Raw genomic sequence first — 21329 nt, forward strand, 5'->3', positions numbered from 1 at the left:
GCCTTCTTGGTGTCTGGAACGGGGAGGGGGATGATTTTTGGGAACCCACGAGCACTGGACTCTAGGTTCCCAGAGTACAGGGCGTTGCCAGCAGGAATGGGCAGCTGGACTCCACAGATTCCAAGTTCCCTGGCTTCTCCTTTCCCGCGGGGGGCCACGCTCCTGGGACCCCTGGCGCGAGGGCCTTCTGGCCCCAAACTTCCAGCTCGAGGAAGGGGGGGCGGGTCCGGGCGAGCGCGCTTGGGGCTCTACACCCCGCGCCCTAAACTTCCCCTGAGCGCGGCTCCCGCGGGACTCACCGGCCGGGGCTCCGGCGCCGCCGGGGCGCAGGGTCCGCGGTTCCGGTTCCGCTGGTACCTGCTCTGGCTGGGTCTGAGGCCGGGCTCCGGCGGGGCTCCGGCGGGGCTCTGGCGGGGCTCCGGCTCTTCTCCGGCGCGGGGCGGGGCTGGACAGGGTCCGCCCCTCGTCCCCCCTCCCGACTCGGGAAAACCTCCCCCCTGCTTTAACCCCGCACCTGCCGTGGCCGGAGCAGGGCGCGCCGACCCATGGTCACACGCAAACCGGTGAACAGACAGACGGACATGTGGACACTGGGCCTGCCCAGGATTTGGGGTCCGACCTCGGACTGGGGGAGAAAGGAAGCAGCGGTAGGCCGCACGACACGTGTATGGTGGGGGCCGTTCTCAGCAGGACCCAGCCTGGGAGCACCGGCGAAGGGACGGGCCAGCAGAACCTGGGGGCTTGAGAAGCGGGCGCCTGCCCACCACCGCTGCGCTCCCAAGAGCCCACGACAGGCTTCGCGGCGGCGCCCCCTGGAGGCCTCTTAGGGTATGTCCTGGGCCTTTGGTGGGGGCAATGGCTCGGTCGCCCTTCCCCAAGCACGGATGAGGGCACAGAACAGGTTCTGTGGTGCACATTGAGGATAGCAGGGGGTGGAGGAGCAGAAAGTGCCAGCCTCCGTACTTGACAGGCCCTTCCACAGGCATGGGTGGGGGCAATTTTTGTGGGGGAGGGTAACAGAGCAGGTGATGAAGAGTCAGAGGCCAGGGGACCTCCCAGGCAGGTCAACTCTGGGCTTATTCTGCAGGGCCTGAGGCCTGGGCTACTCTGGGACCCAAGGCACTTTGTGACTGTCCATCTTCAGGGTCCTGGGCCTGCCTCTAGCCAACTCTGGGGTCAGGCGAGAACAAGTTGGTGTGACAGAGGCAGACCTACCTCAGACCCAGACCCGGGCCCATCCTATCTTCTGAGCATTAAGAGTACTGGCTAAGTCTGTCAGCTAGGGGCCCATTTGTACAGGTCAATGGTCACCTATGAGAAGAAGTCCTTGTGATTGTTTGTGCTTGCTACCATTTGTCCTTCTTTCATGGACAGCGTCTGCCTCACTTTCTCCAGAAGCACACCTGGAGACTGAGATACAAGTGCATATAGTTAATGTGGGAGATGAGGACAGGAAGCACCAGTAGAGGAGTGGCAAGGAGACAGGGAAAGCAGCCAATAAAGGGGTGTGTCATCAAACAAGTTCCCACTGAGGGCAACAAGGACCAAATCCTGCTGGGGACTCTGGGAGCCATTGTAGAACATGGGCCTCACATTATTGTTCCCATCAGAGCAAGGGAATACTAAGGTATTCATTCTCAAATCTCCATCAGTCATGGGTTGAGAGCAACTTGGAGACATGAGTGCCCTAGCCTGCCTGACTTCTGGCCAGCCTAGAGTGTGGGCAGAGCCTTCTAACCAGAGAGAGAGTCTTCAGTCCCTTTCAGGGGCTGGCAGATGGAGTTGGACGGCCCGCATGGAAATGGTGCCAAGGCTAGTTGCAGATCCTGGCTAGAAGGCTTCCATCCTCCCACTCCACTCTGCCCCCAACATGCTCCTCACTTAGGCCAGTCACTGGTACCTTCCTCCATAGGGTATTCACACTGTCCTGCAGACCCCCTCACATTTCCCACTATTCCCTTTCCAGGCCCCTTCCCCTCTCCTTTCCAGTAATTAAGCACATATAAGCCTCCTGCCTTTAGATACCTCCCAGCACCCCAAGTCTTTCCATTGTCCCCTTCCTTCCAGTCAAACTCTTGAAGTCATCTTCTCTCACAGTTTCCATTGCCTTGGTGTTGGCCATCTTATAGCTGCTACCACTGCTCCCCAAAACTTGGTATTGCCAAAGTCACCACAGAACACCATATAGCTAAAATGGGGTGGGGGTGGGGGGCTATGGTCTTTTTCTCAACTGAAATCTTTCTGGCCTCTTCAAAGCCTCACCCACCCTTGTGACCTTGGCTGCCTCCTGCTGCTTGTCCTGCCCCTCGGAGGCTTTTACAGGCCCTGCTTCCTCTCCCTCCCCAGAAAGTGGCTCCTCAAGACCCAGCCTTGGCTTTTCTCCCTGGCACATAGACTCCCTCCTGGGGTGAGCCTTCCAAGGCCATTGGCCTCACTCACATCTAGATCTTCACCAGATCTCTCTGCTCAGGTGGATATGGGTCTAGGGTCCGTCACTAAGGGATATAAAAGGTGCCAAATGGAGAGGAAGGGCTGGATCCTGGGACGGCCCTGCGGTCTCTCCAACCTCATCTCATCTGATCCCAGTTATGCCTGGGATGGGCAGCATCCACCAAAGTCCAGGTCAAGTCAGACTTGGCCCTGATGAATGATCCCAGAGAGTTCCATCTGGGACATACTGGGTACGAAGAGGCAAAAGGATCAGCCTCCCCTCAGGAAGCTAAGTACCCCAGACCATTTCACTGAACCCATATCATCCCCACAGTTCTAATGTGTGGAAGGGACACAGACTAGGGATGGACCTACCTTTCTTTGTCCTCCACTTTGCGCTGACCTCTAGGCTGGACATCACCAGAGAGGTATCCTCTTTCCAGGACACATCTAGGCCCATGTCCTCCCTGGAGGCTGGGCTCTGCTTCTTCGTGGAAGTGGCTTCTGTTTACACAGGCCTGGCCCCACCTGCAAACAGGGGGCCAACACTGCTGGCTTTAGAGAAGCTGTAGAAGACAACTTGGGCAGAAGATGAGGCTGGATTGGTCCTAAGAGTGAACAACTAATCCTCAACCATGGATGGGGCAGAGATGGGGCTCACCGACAGTTGGGGACTGGGAGTGCTAAGGTGGGACTTCCTGATTGCAACCCCGAGACCCTGGCCCTTGAGACCCCATCCTTCCCTTCTCTCTACCAATACAAGGGGCCAGAAGCATTGACCCCAGAGGAACAGGAGAGTTTGCATTTCCTGCTGGACATCTTGGCTATGCTTAAAGGCACTGAGGATCCCACCATCAGGGCTGAGGCCCTGAGAAGCTCAGGTGCACAAGGTGAGGCCTAGGGTGGGGTGAGTGTTTCTCTCTAGGGGTGCCCAGACCCCTCTGTAGAGGCAGAGAAGCATAGATCAGGTAGAGGATCCTGGGGTTTTATGGGGAGTGAGGAGGGCTATCAACCAGTCCCCAAATGAAGCATCCAGTCACACTCTGTGACTGCCCATAGGCTTCCACCTGCCCCCCAGCTACCAAATTTGCACCACTGTACATGTCAGGTCCAAGAGTTGTGACAATATTTTTGCCTCTTAGCTCAGCTCTAACTCAAGTACAGATGCCCCCACCATCTCATCCATGAAACCAGGACTTCCAGGTTGACTCCCAACCTGGAGTTGGGGGCCCTTGGCCAAGAAGTGCCTTTGGTCAGAGCAATAGAGACCATTCTGACTCTTTAGACTCCTAGGGTTAATTTTTACCTATATCCTCTCATCTGATGCTGCTTGGGTAGTGAGCCCTGTAACCACCACCCCTCTGCTGGCCCCAGGGTACATGTGGAAAGACTGTACAGGTGGAAAGAAGTCCCAATCTCTTAGGCCAAAGAGCAGGGATTTGGGGAAGAGTTAAGACTTTAGGGAGGGCTTCCTGCCACTGAGGGAGCTGAGGCTGGACCAGGGTCCTCCCACCACACCTGTGGGCATGCTCCTAAGCAAGTACACTCAGGCCCACACTGGTATGCTGGGACTCTCAGATTGGACATGCCTAGCTTTGGGCTTATTTGCAATAAATGTGTGCAAACCAGCCTTTCATACCACATGCAGTGGGCCCACTCTCAGGAATAGGGGAAGGCCTGCTGCCTTCAGAGGAGGTACAAAGAGGCTCCCGAGGGACACTCTCAGGCAGGGCACACTCCTCTTTCACCCTCTGTTCAGGCACCTGGGACAGAGGTGGGCCTTGTCAGTGGCTGCGGGAGGACTAAAAGGGTGAAGGATAGCTTGGACCTTGCCAAAAATCCCTCCCACATGTCATTCCACCATCAAGCCCCTCAGAGAAAGTGTCAGATGGGCCCCTAATCCAATGCTAGTCTGGTGCAGTCCTGCCTGGGGCAGCGGCCGAAAGCGTCTCTGCCCCTCACACTCCTGCACAGGCCCGAAAGGGTTTAGAACGGTCCCCTCTGCCACCTCCTCCAAGAAGTCTTCTCTGGTTCCCGCTTGTCCAGCCCCCAGACTTTTGGGGAATCGGGGTCTCGGAGGGTCAAGGGTCACTAGGGCGGGCCAGGTCCCGGAAGCGGAAGCGCGCCGCACTTCCGGTGCGCAGCAGGCGGCCATGTTGGAGCAGCGGAGGCGGCGCAGCGGCGCGTCCTGGGTCCCCGCGGCGGCGCCGGTAGGTTGGGGCCGTGGGCCTAGCCACGCCGCGGAGGGGTCGTCCGCGAGGCGGCAGGGCGGATGGGCCGGGCGGCCGGCTCCTTCGGGACCAGCGCCCTCCGCCGGCCCGGCCGAGACCCCCAACCCCCACCCCGTGCCCAAAGACCCCACCCTGGGGCTGTGCGACCCGGGCGCGCTCCCACCGCTTGGCCCGTGCATTTCGCTTCCTCTAAGGCCCCCCGCTCCTACCGTCGGCTTGGGTCTCAGGGACGCGGACTCCAAGCCTGAGGGCCCTGATCTGCCCCCACCCCAGTTCCGCTTGGATAGGGCCGCTCCCGTCCCGCATCTTTCATCAGCTTCCCCGGCCGGCCCCGGGGACACTTGTGAAGGGAAGTCAGGGGTCGGGCTGCAGTCTCTGTTTTCCGGAGCCTCTTGGAAAGCCCAGGAGACCCCTCCCAAGGGCCCAGGCCGACCTGAGCGGAAGAGCCCCCGGTTCACCCCCAATATCTGTGCCTGGAGGTAACAGGCCCCTCCTTATTGTACAGTTCACAGCCCTGGGAAATACACCCCTTGGGAAAAAAATAAAAGAACTAACGTCATGTGTAAGGACTGTACTTGGAGAGTGGCTTCTGGAGAGGGGAAGTGCCCGAGACACCTGAGGATCCAAGAATGTTTCCAAACAAAGAGCCCCAGGGCACTTCCTCCAGGGAATTCTGAAAACTTCTGCTCCACTAGGGGGAGGAAGAAGCTGCACAGACTCACCTCTTGGCCCCAGGGACTTGCCTGATCCCTGCTGATCTTTTAATTCTCCTGTGCAGCTGCGGAGCTGTCTCTGGGACCCCTCAGTGATGGGTTAGACTAGATGTTAGTCATGATTGACGGCCTACAGCTTTTAAAGAGAAGGCTGGGACAACTTGGGTCTTCCCAGACCCAGCTCTAAATGGGCTGTACCAAAGTCTGCTTCCAAGCCCTAGTTAGGACAGTTCAAATCTCTAGGGTCCACTTTATTAACCATCTTACTCAGAGTCATTGGCTCCCAGACCTTGGGCTCTTGGTCTGGCTGCCTGGCCCCAGGCTGCCTGATTGCCTAAAGATATGTTATTAGTACCTGCCTAAAGATATGTTATTAGTACCTGCTACTCATTATCTTTTTAGTTTCTGTTGAAGGAGAGTCTGGCTTTTTCCCTGGGGTTGGTCTCCATGGCTCTAGTGCTAGGAATTGGACCTCTGAGTGGACTGTCTGGGACCTCTGAAAGCAGAACTTCTGGTAGGCAGGGAGGTCCACCCCTGGGCACCTGAACAGCAGCACCTGTAGGAACAGAGATGGTCATGGACTCTGGATGTAAGTCTGGGCCCTTTGGCCAGCATTCAAGGAACATTCAAAGCTTGTATTGCCCTGCTGTCCCCTGTTTTTCCAGCTAGACCTCCCAGCCCTGACCACACATTCCAGTCACACCAAGTTTGACTTACTCTTTCTCACTTTGGAGCCATTGCTTTGGCTGTTGCCCTTTTTGCTCCATCTCCATCTGGTCCTTTCCTATTCATCGTTCATTTCCCACATGAGTATTCCTCTCCTGGGAATCCTTCCCTTACTCATTGGCAAACTGAGCTGTGTGCCACTGTGCATTTCCAAGAACCTTGATGGTATCTCTATTTTGCCTTCTGTACAGGGCTCCTGGAAGACAGAGTTAATTGCCTGTATTCCCAGTGTTGAGTCTAATACTAGGAATTTGGCCAAGCCCAGATCTTTCCAGGGGCCCGTCAGCAGGTTGGATGGCTCTGATGAGCTTATGGGCATGTATCCTGAAGAAGCTGCCTCTGACCCTTATGAGTCCCCCACCTCTACCCCCCCATTCTCCACCATGATAGGTTGAGAAGACCAGGGTTTTGCCCCAAGGAGTGGCTCACTCTGGCCAGGCCCCTCTGTGTCAATAGATGTTATTGTGAAGAATGCTGGCCCTGATTGACCTATCCACCGGTCCTGGCCCCTGTCTCGGTGCCATTCTTATTGACTCTTTTCCTCTTGCCTTGGAGGTGCCAAGCGCTGGTTTGCGGATACCCAGGCAGATCTGCAGTGCCTAATGCCATGAGCGTGGTGGTGCAGCATGTGGAGGAGAAAGCTGTGCACTCCTGGTCGCGGATCTCCACGGCAGGGAAGAAGGCCCTGGAGGAAGCGCTGCTTGTCTTTAACCCCATGAGCCAGGATCTCAGTGCCACTGAGGCCCAGCTTGTGGCCTTCCTGCAGGGCCTGCGGGATGATGGCTTCCAACCTACCATCCTGCGCAGCGGTGATGTCTATGGCTATAGTTCGTGCACAGCCAACCCCCCAAGCCAGACAAAGCTTCAAGCTCGTGCCCCCACCCCAGCTGCCACATCACCTCCAGCCAGTGCTCCCCGAACTGCCATGCGGCTGCCTGCAGGCCGGGCCACGCTGCTCCCCATGCCACTGTCTGGCAGGCTGGCCAAAGCATCCACACCAGCCCTCACCAAGCATGCTACCACCAACCTGCTACTGAGCTCCCTGAAGCAGTCAAGTGCCAGCCGTGCCCGTGGTGCAGCAGTGGGCTTTCCCACCCACCTCTATCCAGGTGTCTACCCTGCCATGCGGCTCTCTGTTGTCCTTGAGGCCCTGGTTCCACTCAAGACTCCCATGCCATGCTTGGGTGCCAAGCACAAGGCACAGTCACTGCAGCTCTCACTTGCAGACTCTCCCCTGAAGCTGCGGAAAGGTCCAGGGAAGAGGCTGGGGAATTCCCAGCCCAAAGCTCCCAGAAAAGCCACAAGCAAGGGCCCCAAGTGTCTGACTCGAAGAGGCCCCAGGACTGGACGCCGACAAGGCACTGGGCCCCAGAGCAAGACCTCCAAAGCCTCTGGTTCCCTCAGTGGCCCACGAATGAAAGGTGGCTGTGCTCTGGGCACCAAAACAGCCCAGGCCAAAGCTGCCCGTGCCCAGGCCAAGGTGGCTCGAACACAAGCCAAAGCTGCCAAGGCCCGGGCAAAAGCCAAGGCAGCACGGATCAAGGCCAAGGCCAAGGCAGTGCGGGCCAAGGCCAAGGCCAAGGCAGTGCGGGCCAGGGCCAAGGCCAAGGCAGTGCGGGCCAGGGCCAAGGCCAAGGCAGTGCGGGCCAAGGCCAAGGCAGTGCGGGCTAAGGCCAAGGTGGCTCGGACCCAGCCCAGGGCCAGGGGCAGGCCAAAAAGGTCCGTTCAGGCCAGGACTGCAAGGAGGAGCCGGAAAAGCTGCCCTGAGACTGTGGGAGAGAAGAGGAAAAGGACTGAGGAGGCAAAGGATCTTCCTCCCCAGAAGAGAACACGGCTTGGCCCCCAATCCCCTAAGGTATGGCTAGGACCTGGAACGGCAAAGCCGCTGAAATTCCGGGCCATCAAGGTGGACAGGCAGTCCTCAGACGATGAGGTGCGGCAGCAGGCTCAACGGATCCTCCGTGTGAACCTTTCCCCTGTAATACGACTTCAGCCATTGCTGCCATACTCAGCACCCTGATTCCTTCACGTAGCAACGTTCGGGGAAACTGAGCCCAGTTGTCTGTGTGGCCAGTGGCACAGTGTGCAATGCCCATGGATTCCACAACCCTAAGGACTCTGGGTGCCTCTCCAGGGCCCTGAGAGCCACCGGCCTCCTTTCAGAGACTGGAGGATGTGGGGTGGGGTGGGCGGGTGGGAGGGGTGGTCTCATGGCGCGATGCACTGTGACTTGTTACTCTTCAAGTTGTATGTCCACTATTCCATCTATCACGTTTTATACCTTTCCACCTTCCAGTCTCCCTGCCCACATTCCATGGTCTTTTTGTGTGTGGGTGACTGCTGGTAGGCCAGCTTGAGTGTTAGGAAAGGTAGCCCCAGGAACAGGAATGCCAGAGAGGGTCCTGGTAGCCCAGGGAAGGTCATGGATGTGAATGAAGGGCAGCCTCCGGGCCCCTGAGGGCAGGGGCAGAGCCACTCTAAGGTGGGACACCTCCCCTTGGGGCTGCCCTGGTTTGTTATCCAGATGCTCCCTTGGAGGAGGACAATAGGTGGCTCTGTGGGGAACCTTGCAGCCTGCAGGTTTTTAGGCCAGGGAAGGGGCGGTGCAGACAGCCTGGCCTTGTCTTCCAGTCTACTCTGGCTGAAACCTTGGAGCTTGGTGTGGGCTTGTCTGGGGCAGGGCGGAGCCTAAATCAGCTGAAGTACTTCTGCCTATTCTTTCCTCTGCTTCTATCAGGAGAGGGACTATCGTCGACTTCCCCAGTTGGTGGCAAGGGGTTGGGGCTTGAGTCGGGCCAGGGTGGCTCTGGGTCGTAGGGCCACAGAGTCCCCTCACTGACCAAGGAATTATATTGGATGGGTGGAGTGCTGCGGTCTCTGAGCCTGGAGAGTTTCCACACTGCCTCTCGTGCTTTCTGCCTGGGTTCCAAGTTCTCTATTCCCAGGTCCAGCCTCAGCATGTATTCCAGCAGGGGCCTGTATGTTCAGACATTATTGGTTCTTCCTGCTTTGGAGAGGGTACAGGGCCCTGAGCCCTGAACAAAACTAGCTCCCTGCCCATCTGCCAGTCTTCACTGTCTGCCCAGCCTGAAAGGCAGTGGCTGGGGCTGGCGGGGAGGGGGATACATTCCCCAGAGGCTCCTGGAGACGAACAGCCTTTCAGAGCTAGGGGTGGAAGCCTCATTTGAATGAGAATTGGATCTTTTCTGTCTCTGAGGGTTAGTCTGAAACCTGGCCGCACCAGCACCAGCTGCGTTGGATGGCGGATCTGTAGAGAAGCTCTGCTTCTTGGTGCCCCCCTCCCCACCTTTCTTCTGCATCTGGTGACTGCTATTAATATCCTTTCCCTGGGCACTGCCTCTCTTGGTTTCCCAGGCTCTGGGAACCACCCCCCCTTCTCCCGGCTGCACCATGACTCCACAACCCTGCATGCTCCTTGCCCCTGGCATCCTTGAGTTCATCTACCATGTGAGTATGGGGAAGGACCTTAGGGGCACACTCTGTATTCTCTCTCTCGGGCCTGATTCTAGCTCCAACCACCCAGGACCCCCAGCCAGGCTAGCCCCTCCTTTCAGCTCTGCTGCTGCTGCCACCAGTGGGTGAGAGGTGGTCTTTTTACCTGAGAGCCATCTGGAGGGGGAGAAGAAATCATCGGGCCTCCCTGTGGGATGGGGTGAGTTGGAGGGCGTACCCCTAGGATCAATATACTCAGACCCTGCCCCTCCCAGTCCAGGCTCCCAGAACAACTGCCCAGGAGGTGCCAGACAAACTTCCTCCACCCGGCTGCTCAGGCGGCAGCTGCTTCCCGCCTACCAGCAACCTGATTATTGGCTGTGGCCAGAGCCTTCAAACCTCATCCACCTGTGGCCTCCATGGCCCTGAACTCTACTGCATTGTCAGTAACCTACAGGTAGGGAGGAGGGTACGGGCTCTGGAGACGGCATCTTGGATTTTCTTGGGCAGGTTCAGCACCTGTGGGAGTTCAGGTCATTGACAAGGGCCAGAGGGAGAGGCCTATGCTGTGAAATTTTGGAGGGAGTTGTGACCAACCAGGCACCTCCTGCCTAGTCAGTCTCATTGGGCACTCCTCCAGGATGCTGAGAATTGCTTCTTTTGTGACTCTCGGGACTGGAAAAGCCATGGCATTGAGAATGTGATCTCCCAGAGTGGTCCTGGCGGCAAAAAGACCTGGTGGCAAGCAGAGCGTGGTGAGGGTCCTTGTGTGCCCATGTGTGCAGGGCTGGGATCAGGGTCAAGGCCTGGCCACTGACCAGCCCTTGTGGTTACAGGTGTTGAGAATGTCACCAGCTGGACCTAGAAGATGCCTTTTACTTTACCCACCTCATCATGACTTTCAAGGTGACCCAGTGCCCGAGACTGAAAGCTTATTCTCTGCCTGCTGACCTGATGGCCACCGGTGATGTTTGCCCCTGGTGACCCAAGGACCCCCTCCTGTCCCCAGACATTCTGGCTCTGCTCCTTGAGCGCTCAGTGGACCATGGCCACTTCTGGCACATGTACTGCTACTTTGCCCACAACTGCTTAGGCCTCTTTCCCGGGATTCCTCTTGCCCCTCGCCACAGAGTCAGTGACCTCATCTGTGAGCAGCGTTACTCAAGACATCGAGCCTTCCACTGAGGGAGAGGTCAGGCCCAGAGGAAGGTGGGTTGGGCCCTGGGATGAAGCCAGAGGCTCAGGCTTGCTTCTTAGGTAATTTCAAAGTTCTGGATCCAGCCATTCTGGTGGAGAACCTAAATAATACCAAGGTTCAGGGTAATTATCCCCACAGCCAGTCCTGTACTCCTTTGTTGGGAAAACCATATACTCACTGGTGGGAGGTGAGGTCCTGCCTGGTTATGCGTACTCGCGGGGCAGTGTGGCGGGCAAGCCAGCCCAGTCCCCCAAGGATTGTTTCCCAGCTCTGCTGCATTATGGTCCCCGTTACGGCTCCCCATTCCTGTCCCATGTTCCCCATACCTGTGCCCAGTGCATAGGGACTGGCATGGATAGCAGTTTTCATCTCTGTCCCTTATCTCTGCCCCATCACTGAATTCTTTTGTGAGGCCCCATTGTGGTCCTCATCACTGCTGGCCATGCCAGCCCAATCTTTGTCCCCCACCTCTGCTCCTATCACACTGTACCTCATAACACTCCCCTTTGTGAGCCACCGTCACTGTTCCCCATCACGGTCCCCTGTCTGCCCTCCCCACTTTGATTCATCACCCTGGCCTTGATTGGTACCCTGTGTTCCTGAAGCTGCCTCTAGGTGGCACCAGGGCGTCTCTGGGTGTGACCTCTTCCTTGTAAAACAAGTCTTGTTAAAGGACAAGAGAGACATAATCATAACCCAGCAGGGCAGCCCAGAGCCAGGCCAGGAGAGTACCAGAGCAGGAGGACAAACCCCGAAGTAGCTTTTTCTCTACATTCTACGATTTCCACCCACCTTGACTTCGATTATTACCAACTACTTACCCTGAGCACACGCACACATGCCCCCCGCCTTACTAGGGCCTAGAGCAGCTGTTGTGTGTTCCTCAGATCAAGAGAAAGGGGAGCTCTGGCAAAGAGATACAGGAAGTGGCCTCGTCTTGGTAGCTGACTTAAGCTGTGAAGAGCAAGAGGAGCCATGGACCCATCTTTCCATCCATGTGTACATTTAACAAGTGCCCATGGAGCCACACTGTGTGCCAGGCATCTTCTGGGCCTTGCTCAGTGGGGAGCAGATAGACAAGTTATCTATCTTGGAGCTGACATAAAAATGAGAAAGGCAGTCAATAAATAAACATACCTTAGTGGTTTGGCTGGATCATAAGCTGATTTCTAATGACGGGCTGGGGACTGGAATCCTTTACTGCCTTGGGGAAGCAGGTTTCCAATATCTAGATACCAGAAAGGGGTGTCCAGGAAGCAGTGGGATGTGCAGGTCTCAGCTCAGGGGTGATATCAGGTCTGGAGCAGTGCAGAGGTGGGATAATTACCATTAGGCTGTGGTCATCCTAAAATGGTGTAATCAGGGGAGCAGGGATGGGAGAGTCCTACAGCATGGGTGCTGGAGGAAGTGGCTGCAATGATGTAGAGAGGGGAGAGACCCCCCCCCCAATTCCTTCTCTATCTCAGCCATAGAGGGGTAACAACCAGTGTACCTGAGGGCTCTCGATCTGTCTCCAGAGCTCCTGTGTGTGACTAACCTCCGTGTGAACTTCAAATTGCACGCACTGGGTGACAGGCCCCAGGGGGGCCTCAAGGGACACCGCTTCTACTACTATGCCCTCTGAGCTTGTGGTCCAAGGCAGCTGCCTGTGCCATGGCCATGCCTCTGCGTGCAGGCCTGCACCCAGGGTCCCACCCAACGTGGGAGGCGTGGTGAGTACCATAGGAGGGGCATCCTGTGGCTGGTGGGAGGGCAAGCTGGGGGACCGGGGCAGACTTGTCTTGCCCTCCTCCCTGCCAGGTGCATGGCCTTTGTGTCTGCTGCCACCACAGAGCTGGTACCCACGGTGAACGCTGCCAGGACCTGCACCAGGACCACCCATGGCAGGCAGCAGAGCCTGGGCACCCCCATGCCTGCCAGGCCAGCCCACTCCATATCCACCTTCCTTGTTCTGTTCCAGAATGTGAGTGTCATGGGCACGTCCGCAGTTGTCACTTTGACGTGGCCCTGTATCTCGCATCTGGCAATGTGAGTGGAGGTGTGTGTGATGCATGTCAACACAACACAGCTGGGTGCTGCTGTGAGCTCTGCCAGCCCTTCTTCCACCGAGATCCCAGGGAGGGTCCCTGCTCCCTTCACTCCTGCAAACGTGAGCCCTTCAACCCCCAATCCTAATTCTGACCCTGTTCCTTCAGTTTCAATGGTGACCTCTGACCTGACTCTGTCCACACTTCTGACCCCTGATCTAGCCTGTGACTGCAACCCTTTGGGTGCCCTGGAAAGGGGTTTGTGTGATGCCCACACAGATGAAACCTCGGGCCTCCTCTCTGGGCAGTATCGCTGCAAAGTTCACGTGTGGAGCCAGCGCTGTGACTCCTCTGGCCTGGTCACTACGGCCTGAGCCTCTCGCAGTCAAAGGGCTGCCAGTGTGAGTGACCCTCAGAGTGGACCCCCACCCACAGGTCCTCCTCGCTCTGCCCCCAATTACTGCCCTAATAATGCATGCACCTACCTACCCCTGCAGCAGTCTCATTAGCACCCTGACAGCCCTGTGCCTTCGCCTGCAGGTGCAATCCCCGGGGCTGCGTCCCTGGCACTCATGCCTGTGATCTCTCCACTGGTGCCTATCACTGCAAACGCTTTGTCTCTGGATGGGACTGCAGCCGTTGTCTGGTGAGGCTTGACCCGTCTTCTGATTTGACCTTGATTTTGGGTGCTGAGCTTCTAGAAGCTGACAAGTACAAGGTTGTAATCAGTGTGACTGCAGACTAAGCCTTGCTGGTGGGTTGGTGCCACTTCCTGACCTGGTCACTAGAGTCAGTGCCACCTTGGCTAGCTGAAGCAGCACATGCCCTCAGGTGGGAGCTTTGGGAAAAAAAGAAAGAAAAGCATTTAAAGGAGTTAAAACAGTATTATGCACTGAATTTAAAGGTGTTTCACAGCAAGAGTGTTTGAAGGGACACTCAGTGTATCCCCTTCTTGCCTCTCCTTGAACATTACAAATCCTTTGTTTAACTTTTATTTTACCCCTGGCTGTGACCTCATCTTCTTACCTCTTACCTCCTCTCCAAGAAGCCGTGCAGGAGTACACCAGGGTCTCCTCTCCACTTCTCAGCCAGAGGCAGAAGAGCATTCAAGCCCTGGACTCACCCTCGCTTCTTCCTGCAATGAGCAGTTCCAGCATATGGCCTTCCAGGCTCCTGACCCTCCTCTCTTTGCCCAGGTCTTCCTGTCCTTCCTCCACCCACCTACTCTCTCTTATAGCCCAACTTCTGGGGTCTGAGTAGTGGCTCTCTAGGCTGTCGGCCCTGTGACTGTGACTTTGGGGGCGCCTACAGCAACAGGTACAAGGCAGGGACTGGGGGTCCAGGTCAAGGGACAAGAATTGGGAGTTGACTCTGTCCTGTCCCCATCCCTATGCTGGCTCAGGTGTTCTGCAGGGGAGGGCCTCTGCCTCTACCGTCCCCACCTCCGTCTCCGCCACTGCCGTGAACGCTGGTCTGGGTGCTTCTGTGCTACCCTCGACCAGGCCACTGCTGAAGCTGAGCTTGGTCTGGGCCTCCAGCCTGCTGACCCCCAGCTGCCTGTGAGTGTCCAGGAAGGGCAGGGGTAGGAGGAAATCAAGGCTCACACCTTGGTGCTCAGGGGAGGGAGAGAGTGTCCAGAGAGAGCTAGTTGGAAGAAGAGGCCAGACAGAGTTAGGAAGGTGAGGCAGGTCCAAGTGAGGCAGCATCAGCACGGTCAGAAGTTTGGTGTCTTGGATGGAGTCCATATTCCCAGGACAGGGAATTCCCTGGCAGTCCTGTGGTTAGGACTCCCAGCTCTCACTGCCTTGGGCGAGGGTTTGACCCCTGCTCGGGGAAGTAGGATCCCACAAGCTGCACGGCGCGGACAAAAAAAAATCCTCACCCACACACAGTGTGGGAGGACACTGACACCTGGCTTGCCCCCAGGGAGCCCCCGAGCCTGCTCCTCCCCACTGTACACAAGCCCCAGGGACCTCCTCTGGTTGGCTGAGGCCCTGACTTCAGAGACAGCGTGTCCCTCAATGTGCCTCCACCCTGCCAGGTGAGCCCATTACAAATACCAGCTGCCCAAGGTAAGGAGTGTGAGGAACAGGGTTGGGTCACAGGCCACTAGGTCTTAGTAGGGATGGGCCCAAGCCCTGGGGCTATGAGTCCCTGGGGTCTTAGAGGAATGGGAACCTAAATCCTGAGGGTCCTAGGTCCTGGAGTGGTCTGGACCTGGGAGTCAGTGTCTCACATCCAGGCCCCAAAGGAGCCCCTGCCCCTGCATCAGGGAGCTGGCTGTACACTCTGGACTGGCTTTGCACGTGTGGTTGATGGGGCTGGCCTCTCTCTTCTGGCACCCGTAGCGCCTTCTGCCCTGGCGTGTGACATTGTCCTACGCTATGAGACCCAGGTCAGTAACGTGGGTGCCAGGCAGGTGGATGGGTGGTGCCGGGTGGTAGGTAGGGGCAGCTCTATGACCGCTGACCCCTAACCCTAGGCACCTGAAGAGTGGCAGGCATTAGTCAGGGTCCGTGCTCAATCCCAGCCCAGCAGTACCCGTTGTGCCCATCTGCTGCCCTTAGAGCAGCTGTTCCAGGTGGCCTTGACCCAGGTACACAGGTAGGCTAGACCCCATGACCCCCAAAATACCAAGACCCTGTTATGTAGCCAACACATTCAAAGCAGTACCCAAACAAAGTAGAAACCTCCCAATATGGAATACCATCATGTCATAGAACAATCAAAACAGGGACCTAATTTAAAACAGGGCAGTGTTTAAGAAGTTGGTCTTTTTTCATTGGTTGTATGATGAAATGTTGGACCCCATATCTGCACAGTGGAAATGGGGCATTCCTGGGACCACATGATCATGACCTCCTTACCCCACCCTGACTCCTCTCCCCCGTCCCTGCAGAGCTGTGTTTCTATCCAGACTTTTCTGCTTTGAACCTGGAACACGCTACTCCATGACCCTGCGGCTATGGCAGACCAAGGGGGTGCGGAGACCTGGGAGGGGGGCACCATCCTTCTGGATTCGGTGAGATCCTAGGGATTCCACCCCACATCTGGGTGGAGACACAAATTAGCAGGACAATATGGATGCAGTGGGCTCAGGGGACAGGGCGTTGTGAGACCTAAGGGTTGCACCAAGAGGATTGAGACAGGTGGAGAGTGTAGGGAGGGGGAATCAGGCAGGGGAAAAGCACATGCCAAGGATAGAAGGTGAGACTGGCAGGTGCCAGACCTCACAGGAACTTGTGGGCCAGGCGAAGGGCTTATCCTGGGGAAATGGGGAGCCCTGGAAGGGATTTGAGCAGGGAAGAGACATGGGGAGGATGGATTGTTAGAGGGAAGCTACTTCAATGATTCTGAGTGAGAGGTGGCGTTGCCTGGACTAGATCAGGGCTACTGGAGAGGAAGGAGAAACAGAATCAAAAGAGAAACAGGAAAGGGGCGGGAAGGGACTGTGAGGGCCAACGTACAGAAGTTCCATTGTAAATGTTAGTGAATGGGGCTGGGTTCACTACCCCCTGCCCTCCACCCTCTACCTTCCTACTTGGTTGTGCTCCTGCCACAGGTGAAAGGGTTGCCTGGACTGAGATCTGCGGACCCTGGGGCCACAGGGCACTTGCAGGAGCTCCACAAGGCAGGCTGCATGGAGGCCGCGAGGATGAGCCTCTCCAGCACTATGCCTGAGGCCTGTGCCCGCCTTGCCTGCAGCATCTCTGCCCTGTTCCAGGGGGGTGGCCTTGGTGAGTGTGTGGCCCTGGCTTGAGGGGGCTGAAGGATAGGGGTTGCAGGAGGCACCATGAGGTTCATCTGATCTTACCCTTTCTCCTGGCAGCATGTGAGTGCCACCCCCAGGGTTCACTGAGCACCGAGTGTGCCCTGCTGGGTGGGCAGCGCCGCTGCCAGCCTAACATTGTTGGTCGTACCTGTGACCACTGCAGGCCTGGAACATATGGCTTCCGGCCCACTGGCTGCTGTGGTGAGGGCTCAGGGCCAGTGGGTGTGGGGTCTGGGACCAGCCATCTCATTTCCCTAGGGCTTGATTGCCCTGTCATTTCCCACAGAGTGCTGCTGCCACACCAAGGGTGCCACCAATGCCATTTGTAACCCTATGAATGGGCAGTGCCCATGTCGGGCAGGCCTTGCTGGTCGCTGCTGTGACCACTGCCTCTATGGCTGGTGGGGCTTCCCATGCTGCCAACCCTGTGCCTGCAATGGAGCTGCTGAGTTGTGCCATCCACTCACAGGAGTCTGCCAGGACTGCCCCGGGGCCACAATGGGCCAGCACTGTGAGAGGTGAGGCTGCCACTGGAAGGGTTGGGGAGGGATCATGATGAGTGGGCTAGGCCCCATTCCATGTGCTCCTGCCCCCAGGTTCTTGGATGGCTACTACGGAGACCCCACCCTGGGCTCAGGCCAGCAGTGCCAGCCCTGCCTTTGTCCTGGGCACCCTGGCTCAGGCATCTCTCATGGGACTTCCTGCCATGTGGACAGCGCCAGTGGATGTGTCCTGTGTCTCTGTGCACCTGGCTATGCAGGTGAGGCATGGTTGGCAGCGACAAACCCATGGCCCTGCTCACTTGTTCATAATCCCATCAGGTCCACGAGGCAAATCTTTGCCAGTGTCACCTGTGTGTTTGAGATGCAGGGTGCGCTCCTCTCCTCAAGAAGTTCCCATTCTTGAGGAATTATAGTCATGGAACTTGTAAGCCAAGAAGATGGGTCATAATATAGGTATTGTGTCCTCTGCCCTCCTGGCTGGACCTCAGACCTTTTGGCTGGTTAAGTGGGACCCAGAGGCCCCAAAGGTACAGGAACACTACTGAGACAGCCCACACATACCCCAATCCACTCCAGGCCCCGGCTGCGACCTCTGCTCCTCGGGCTACTTTGGGCACCCTTGGCCAGGAGATGACCCCAGAAGGAGTCCATTCCAGCCCTGCCGGTGCAACAACAATATTGATCCCGTGATCCAGCCGCCTGTGACCCCCACAGTGGACACTGCCAGCGCCGTCTGCATCACAGCCATGGCCCTGGCTGTGCCCACTGCGGGCCTGGCTTCCAAGGCAGTGCCCTGCACCAAGGGGGCTGCTGGCATGAGTGTGTGAGCGGGATGGGTGAGGGTATCCCAAGGTGGGGGCTGCATTCTCTTTCCTCAGACCCCGTCAAGCCCTTCCTCTCCCCGGGCTGTGGCTGTGGCCGCCGGGGCACCATACCTGCGAGGTGCCCGTCTGGGGCTGAAGCCTGCTTCTGCAACCAGCTCAGCGGGCAGTGCCCCTGCTGCCCCCACACACTGGGAGGGACTATAGCCGCTGTGCCCCCCTCTTCTGGAACCTGGGGGGGGCCCGAGGCTGCGAGCCCTGCAGCTGCCGTGCCCAACACACTTTGCAACCAGTGTATCACCCAGTGAGTGAGCCCTTGTCGCACACAGCATGTGGCAGTGGCCAGGTGTGAGGGAATGTGTGTGCCTGTGGTGTGATTTATGGCTGGTGTGAGTGTGAGTGTGAATGTGATTACCAGCAGTGGTGTGTGTGGCTGCAAGCAGCTGTGTGTGCTCTTGTGCAACATTAGCTATGAGCAGACATGAGACCACATGGGCCCGACCTCGCGTGCCACCATGTGTTGGTGTGTAGGTGAAGCACTGTGAGTGGGTCATGGCAAGCAGAACGAGTGTGGCACGGGTGGGGCCGGATGCGGCTGGGAAGGAGACAGAGGAGACACGGGCGGAGGGGGAGGATTGGGAGATGCAGGCAGGGATGGATGGCCGTAGGAAGCGAGTGTTTCCAGGAGGAGAGACATCAGGGACTGAATGAGATGAGGTCTGAAGTGTGTTCTCGAGTCCTTGGTGAGGAGAGGGTGGGAGTCGGGTGGTGAGGGTGTCGAAACAGTGGGGTGCTCCACTCAGGACACAGAGGAGCAGGTCAGGAGTTGAGAATCCAGAGGGCTGGTCTGTGGGAGGCGAGGCTGGCAATGTAGGGACAAGGTGGGGGCCGGCCAAGGGGGTCAGACCAGAGGAAGCAGGAGGGGAGAAGCCCTCAGCCAAGCACAGGTATGAGTGCTGCCTGGGCAGGGACAGGGCTGAGGGGAGGCGACAGTGTGCTGCCTCTGAGTTCTCCTTTCCTTCTCCCTCCCCCAGAGGAGGCTCTTTGTTTCTGCGGACTGGCCACACACTCTTCCTTCAGGTCATGGGTCAGTGCTCCTGCCAGGCAGGATTTGGGGGCCGCACGTGCTCCTGGTATCAGGATGGGTACTGGGGTGACCCAGAGCGGGAGTGCAGAGGTGAGCAGGGCATTCACACAATCCACCACCAGGGGTGAGGCTGTCCTGACGGGATCCTCCCTGTGAGGTGGCGGGGGAACCACCAGGTTGTCCTGAGGAAGAGCATGTGTTTATTGCTGTTTTCTCCAAAACTTAAATACTCGTGAAAACAGCTGTAGGGAAAGAGTGTTGGCAAGGCCAGGTCGGGTAGGCCTGCGGAGCAGACACATTGGGTGGTTCTTTCCTGACCCCGCCTGCCAGTCTTGACCCTAACTGACCCCTGCCTGGGCTGTAGAGCACCTGGAGCCCTGTGCCGTTTTCCTGCCCAAAGGCTGCCATGCAGTATGGCCTCTCTGGCTGGGGTAGATGCCAGTACCCATGACCGTTCTCTTCTTTAAAAAAATATTTATTTATTTATTTTGGCTGTGCTGAGTCTTAGTTGCGGCATGTGGGATCTTTTTAGTTGTGGCGTGCGGGATCTTAGTTGCGGCATGCATGCGAGATCTAGTTCCCCAACCAGGGATCGAATCCGGGCTCCCTGCATTGGTAGCGCGGAGTCTTACCCACTGGACCACCAGGGAAGTTCCCCCATGGCTGCTCTGAGCAGTGGCTTAGGTGAGGCTCTCATACTCACACAGGGTCATTCTCCTCCTCAGGCTTCTTGGCGGCAAGGCTAGGGTGAGTGCTGCTTGCTCCCTACCCTGACCCTCTCTCTCCCCCACAGCCTGTGCCTGTGACCCCCAGGGCTCCATCTCGCCCAGCTGTGACCCACACACAGGCACCTGCTGCTGCAGAGAGAGCATCTCAGGGCTGAGGTGCCAGGCGTGTGCCCGTGGCTCCAGAGGTGGCTTCCCACACTGCACGTCCTGCCCTCCCTGTTTCACCTCCTGGGACCAACACCTGGCTCTGCTCCAGCTGCAGCCGGACACTGTGGCCCACGAAGTGGCCGCCTTACACCAGGGGATGCCTGGCTGGGGTGCTGGGGGCACCTGCAGGCCTGAAGGGGGTATTCCAGCAGGCCCAGACACTCCTGGAATCTCCTTCCCCCGCTGTGGGGCCCCAACGACAACTTACGGAATGGATAGCTGGACTCAGGCAAGGGGTCTGGGGTCAGTAGGAAGGACGTCTCCAGCTAGCCTCCCAGGGTCAGGGATTCAGAGGGTCTTGGGTTGGCCTGTCTGAGTCCTGGGTCTGGGAGTGAGGTGAGTTTTCTTGAGTGAGGGATCAGGGAGGAAAGGGCATCTCTGGCCAGGCTGATACTCCATCCTCCCACAGGCCGGAAACAACCGCATTGGCCCAGACACTGTGGGCCAAAGGACAGGTTGTAGCAGAAAGAGAGCCATGGGTTAGGGGGCAGTGTGAACATCTGGAAGAATTATCCCAGGAGCTAGACTGTGTCAAGGGCTTGGCCTGGCTCAAGAAGGCCACAGGAGCCCAAGATGAGGCCAGGTAGGTAGGCAGGTGGGCCGCAGGTGACGGTGGGGTGTAGGCTGGGGCAGGAGGAAGGGACCAGGTGCCTTTGCTTACATATCTGGGGGACCCAGGAGTCTGATTGACCCTGCCATTGGAGCCCTGAGCCAAACCTGTGTCTATCGTTCCTATCCCCTGCAGGTGCTGAGGCCCAGGCCTGCTCAGCTGCCCTGCCTTCTCAAGAGGCCATGCTTACAGCCCAGGTCGTGGCCACAGTTGGAGGACCAGACAGCATCCTGGAACAGGCCCAGGAGGCCTGGTGGTGGACAGAGAAGCTGCTGTGGGGGATGGGCCGGCCCAGAGGGACAGCTGTGTGGCAGCTGAAATTGAAGGGGATGGTCCACAGGGCCCAGAGGCTGCACCCTCAGCTTCTGCAGCTCCTAGTCAAAGCTGGAGTGGTAGGTGGAGATATGGGTCACTGCGGGAGGCTTTGCCAAGGCGAGGACTCTCTCCTAGGGGTAAACTGTGTGTAGGTCAATGGGAGAGCTGGGACATGCATTCCTCACTGGATCCCCTAGGAATATAGGGGTCAGGGACCTCGGTTGGTCTATGTTCCTGTGCCCTGTGGTGTTCCGTCTTGTCCTGGGACCCTGCCTACCTCCCAGTGGGCTCTGGTTACCTCCCATAACTCCTCCTATAGCCTGGACATGGCGGTCACAGACTTGGAGCAGTGTCAGCGACTGGTACAGAGCCATGGGGGCTGTGGAGGAGAGCATGGTGGGAGTCACAGGGTACCATGGCTTGGCCATGGGGTTGCAAAAGACATATTCCACATCTGACCCACCCCTACCAGCAACAGCAAATCCAGGCCACTGCAAGCTCCACGGGA

General features: G+C 57.5%; 2 protein-coding genes across 3 annotated transcripts; both read left to right on the top strand.

Annotated features, from left to right (window-relative positions):
• Window positions 1-4565: 4565 nt before the first annotated feature.
• Window positions 4566-8386, top strand: CCDC71 (coiled-coil domain containing 71). 2 transcript variants are annotated; one of them, XM_024124152.3, is made up of 2 exons: window positions 4566-4640; window positions 6656-8386. In XM_024124152.3, the coding sequence occupies exon 2, from the start codon at window positions 6708-6710 to the stop codon at window positions 8118-8120; it is 1413 nt and encodes a 470-aa protein (XP_023979920.1). In that variant the 5' UTR covers window positions 4566-4640; window positions 6656-6707; the 3' UTR covers window positions 8121-8386. The 2 variants fall into 2 exon arrangements, with proteins under 2 accessions (XP_023979920.1, XP_054939067.1); XM_055083092.1 differs by lacking the exon at window positions 4566-4640 and adding an exon at window positions 5421-5963.
• A 1125-nt stretch (window positions 8387-9511) lies between these two features.
• Window positions 9512-15761, top strand: LOC112064957 (laminin subunit beta-2-like). Its single transcript, XM_055083100.1, is given in 11 exon segments — window positions 9512-9568; window positions 10194-10308; window positions 10709-10762; window positions 12269-12371; window positions 12373-12463; window positions 12552-12900; window positions 13001-13424; window positions 13824-14337; window positions 14705-14819; window positions 15021-15173; window positions 15678-15761. Coding segments are annotated over 7 exon segments (921 nt in total). The 3' UTR covers window positions 13153-13424; window positions 13824-14337; window positions 14705-14819; window positions 15021-15173; window positions 15678-15761.
• The last annotated feature ends 5568 nt before the right edge of the window (window positions 15762-21329 follow it).

This window comes from Physeter macrocephalus, unplaced genomic scaffold (genome assembly GCF_002837175.3).
Source record: "Physeter macrocephalus isolate SW-GA unplaced genomic scaffold, ASM283717v5 random_534, whole genome shotgun sequence".
Lineage (NCBI taxonomy): Eukaryota > Metazoa > Chordata > Mammalia > Artiodactyla > Physeteridae > Physeter > Physeter macrocephalus.